The sequence below is a fragment of the Apium graveolens genome, chromosome 2, assembly GCF_009905375.1.
Source record: "Apium graveolens cultivar Ventura chromosome 2, ASM990537v1, whole genome shotgun sequence".
Classification (NCBI taxonomy): domain Eukaryota; kingdom Viridiplantae; phylum Streptophyta; class Magnoliopsida; order Apiales; family Apiaceae; genus Apium; species Apium graveolens.
In genome coordinates this window covers 1,755,111-1,757,579 of record NC_133648.1, presented here as the reverse complement: position 1 = coordinate 1,757,579, position 2,469 = coordinate 1,755,111, and the positions used below count along the sequence as shown (strand labels likewise).

The window sequence follows — 2,469 nt, the reverse complement described above, 5'->3', positions numbered from 1 at the left end:
GCGAAAGTGAACTTAATCGATTGATGAATGAAGGTTGAAGAATGGAGAAGTGGTGGCTAGACTTTAATTTCTGGGGGACGACTCTCGAAACCCTGAAATCTATGATGTCTTCGGTTATAACAAAAAACCAAATTATATTTAAGTTAGGTAAAAAGAAAGTGAACCCCTGAGATGAATAAATATATTGAATAGAAACAATCTATTAATATCCAAGACTAATAATATCTTATTCATTCCTCTAAATACATGTAGGAGTATTTTAAAGGTATTTTTAGCTTCATTTATTTTCCCGAGTCTATAAATAGAAACTGCACGTACCTTTACTTCTCACCATTCAGCTCTTGCATTTCATTACATAGAACACAAAGTTGAAATCAAATATGGGTTCCAAAATTTTCCTGCTACTTGGTCTGTCAGTAGCTTTTATCATCCTCATTAGTTCAGAAGTTGCAGCTAGAGAGTTGGCCGAAACTACTACAAAAAGTAAGTCTTAATTTGTATACATGCTCCTGCAATCTACATTTATGATAAATAATTATTTAGCAATTTATCACATTTATGCTAAACCTTAATTAACTCGCAGCTGAGGGCTACAACGGAGGAGGTTACAACAATGGAGGAGGCTACAACAACGGAGGAGGCCACAATGGAGGTGGCTACAACAACGGAGGAGGCCACAACGGAGGAGGTTACAACAATGGAGGTGGCTACAACAATGGAGGAGGTCACAATGGAGGAGGTTACAACAACGGAGGAGGCTACAACAACGGAGGAGGCCACAACGGAGGAGGTTACAACAATGGAGGAGGCTACCACAATGGAGGAGGAAACCATGGAGGCGGGTGCCGTCACTACTGCCATGGTAGGTGTTGCTCTGCAGCTGAAGAGGCAGCACTTAAAGCCACTGAAGTTAAGCCACAGAACTAGACAACTGCATGCTTAACTTGTATAGTACTATTAGCTACTTCATTATTATAAGTGGTAGTAGCGGTAGTATTTTCTAAATAAATTGCATGTAAGATCAAAATTGACGAATGTTATAGTAACGATGACATTATGATTTTTGGTAGCCATGCTCCTAATTTTCTTTTGTAATATTGGGACTAATAACACGCAGCTTTCATGTACGTATCTTGTTAGAAACGTGTTTGGTAAATTATAAAATCTGCTGTTTGGAAAAGCGTTTTTGGTTTAAAAGTTGCAATTAGCAAAAACATGTACTCCATGTTTTTGGAAAAAGCTGTTTTTTCAGCTTTTCCAAGAAGTAGCTATCAGTTTCACCATCAAACCTTCTCAAAAATATTAATTTTATATATTATATCTAAAAATATGCATAAATTAAAAAAATTTATCAAACAGTCATCTAATTTTCCTGAAAGCTCTTTCTCCACGAGCACTTTTTCTCACAACCACAAGTTCAAATTGATAATTGAACAACTTATTTTATTTTCTTGAATTGATTTTTTTTAATCCAATTTTCTTGAATTGATTTAGTTAAAAGTTAATATGATAATCTAAATAAATAATTTATCAAAAAAATAACATTTCTCATAAATTACTTATAATATACAATTTATCAGAAACTAATTACACTCTCCTACCGAATTATTTAAAAAATACGAAACCAAGTTTAAGACATCAAAATTTTCATTTTTCACTATATTTGCATTTTTTTTATCGTAAGCAACTCGCAGCCGCTAGCCTTCGGGTGTGTACTGGGTAAATCCCACAGATTCACGCAATAACCTGCAAATCACGTGAACCAAGACTATGCATGAATTTTATCGAATCATCATGTATTGTAATTAAATCACAATTTACTCGTATGAAATAGCATTTTCAATGATTGACACCGTAAATCAACTTAATTTATGATCGAATCAAACATGTATTGTAATTTTTATTAACAAGTGTTATAGGGAGAATTTCGTATAACAATGTTGTGGAGGTTAATGGGCGGAACAAAGATCAAGGATGGTGTTCGAGGGCGGAGGAAGGTTGTTTGGTGGTGGCTGAGCTTGTATGTGGACTCCTTAAGAAAGAATAGGGTTTGTTATTCTCTGTCAAGTGTCGACTCATGTCCCATACAAGTGCCTACGTACCCTATTTATAGGGATCAAGCCTCACGTAGTTCTTGGGGAACAAGTCACGTAGGCTAGGGTTAGGACTCTTCAGCCCGTGCAGCCCAAGCCCACGATAAAGTCAGGCCTTCAGCCAATTAGTCACGTAAATCTCGATCGGCTCCACACGCTTCCTATAATCTCGCGGCATCTCCGCAATCCTTCCCGTGATTGTAGGAACAACCCGTGTCGACCCCGAAATCTACGAGCAACTCAGTCATCTATGAGTCACTTTCCATGTTGCACACAAAGTCTTTCGATGCGGCCCGGCCTGGTCACCTCGGCCCACACCGCCTTCAAATAATAAATATAATGTTACCTCTGTTTCTATAAGATGTGGGCTCATGAG

General features: G+C 37.3%; 1 protein-coding gene across 1 annotated transcript; it reads left to right on the top strand.

Moving 5' to 3' along the window:
• Nucleotides 1–321: 321 nt before the first annotated feature.
• On the top strand, nucleotides 322–1,069 carry LOC141706647 (glycine-rich protein DC7.1-like). The gene is made up of 2 exons (XM_074509428.1): nucleotides 322–483; nucleotides 584–1,069. The coding sequence occupies exons 1-2, from the start codon at nucleotides 381–383 to the stop codon at nucleotides 925–927; spliced, it is 447 nt and encodes a 148-aa protein (XP_074365529.1). The 5' UTR covers nucleotides 322–380; the 3' UTR covers nucleotides 928–1,069.
• Nucleotides 1,070–2,469: the final 1,400 nt, after the last annotated feature.

Coding starts and splice junctions, on each gene's coding strand:
- LOC141706647 (XM_074509428.1), top strand. CDS start 381: ATGGGTTCCAAAATTTTCCTGCTACTTGGTCTGTCAGTAGCTTTTATC. Junction 484..583: donor GGCCGAAACTACTACAAAAA/GTAAGTCTTAAT, acceptor ATTAACTCGCAG/CTGAGGGCTACAACGGAGGA.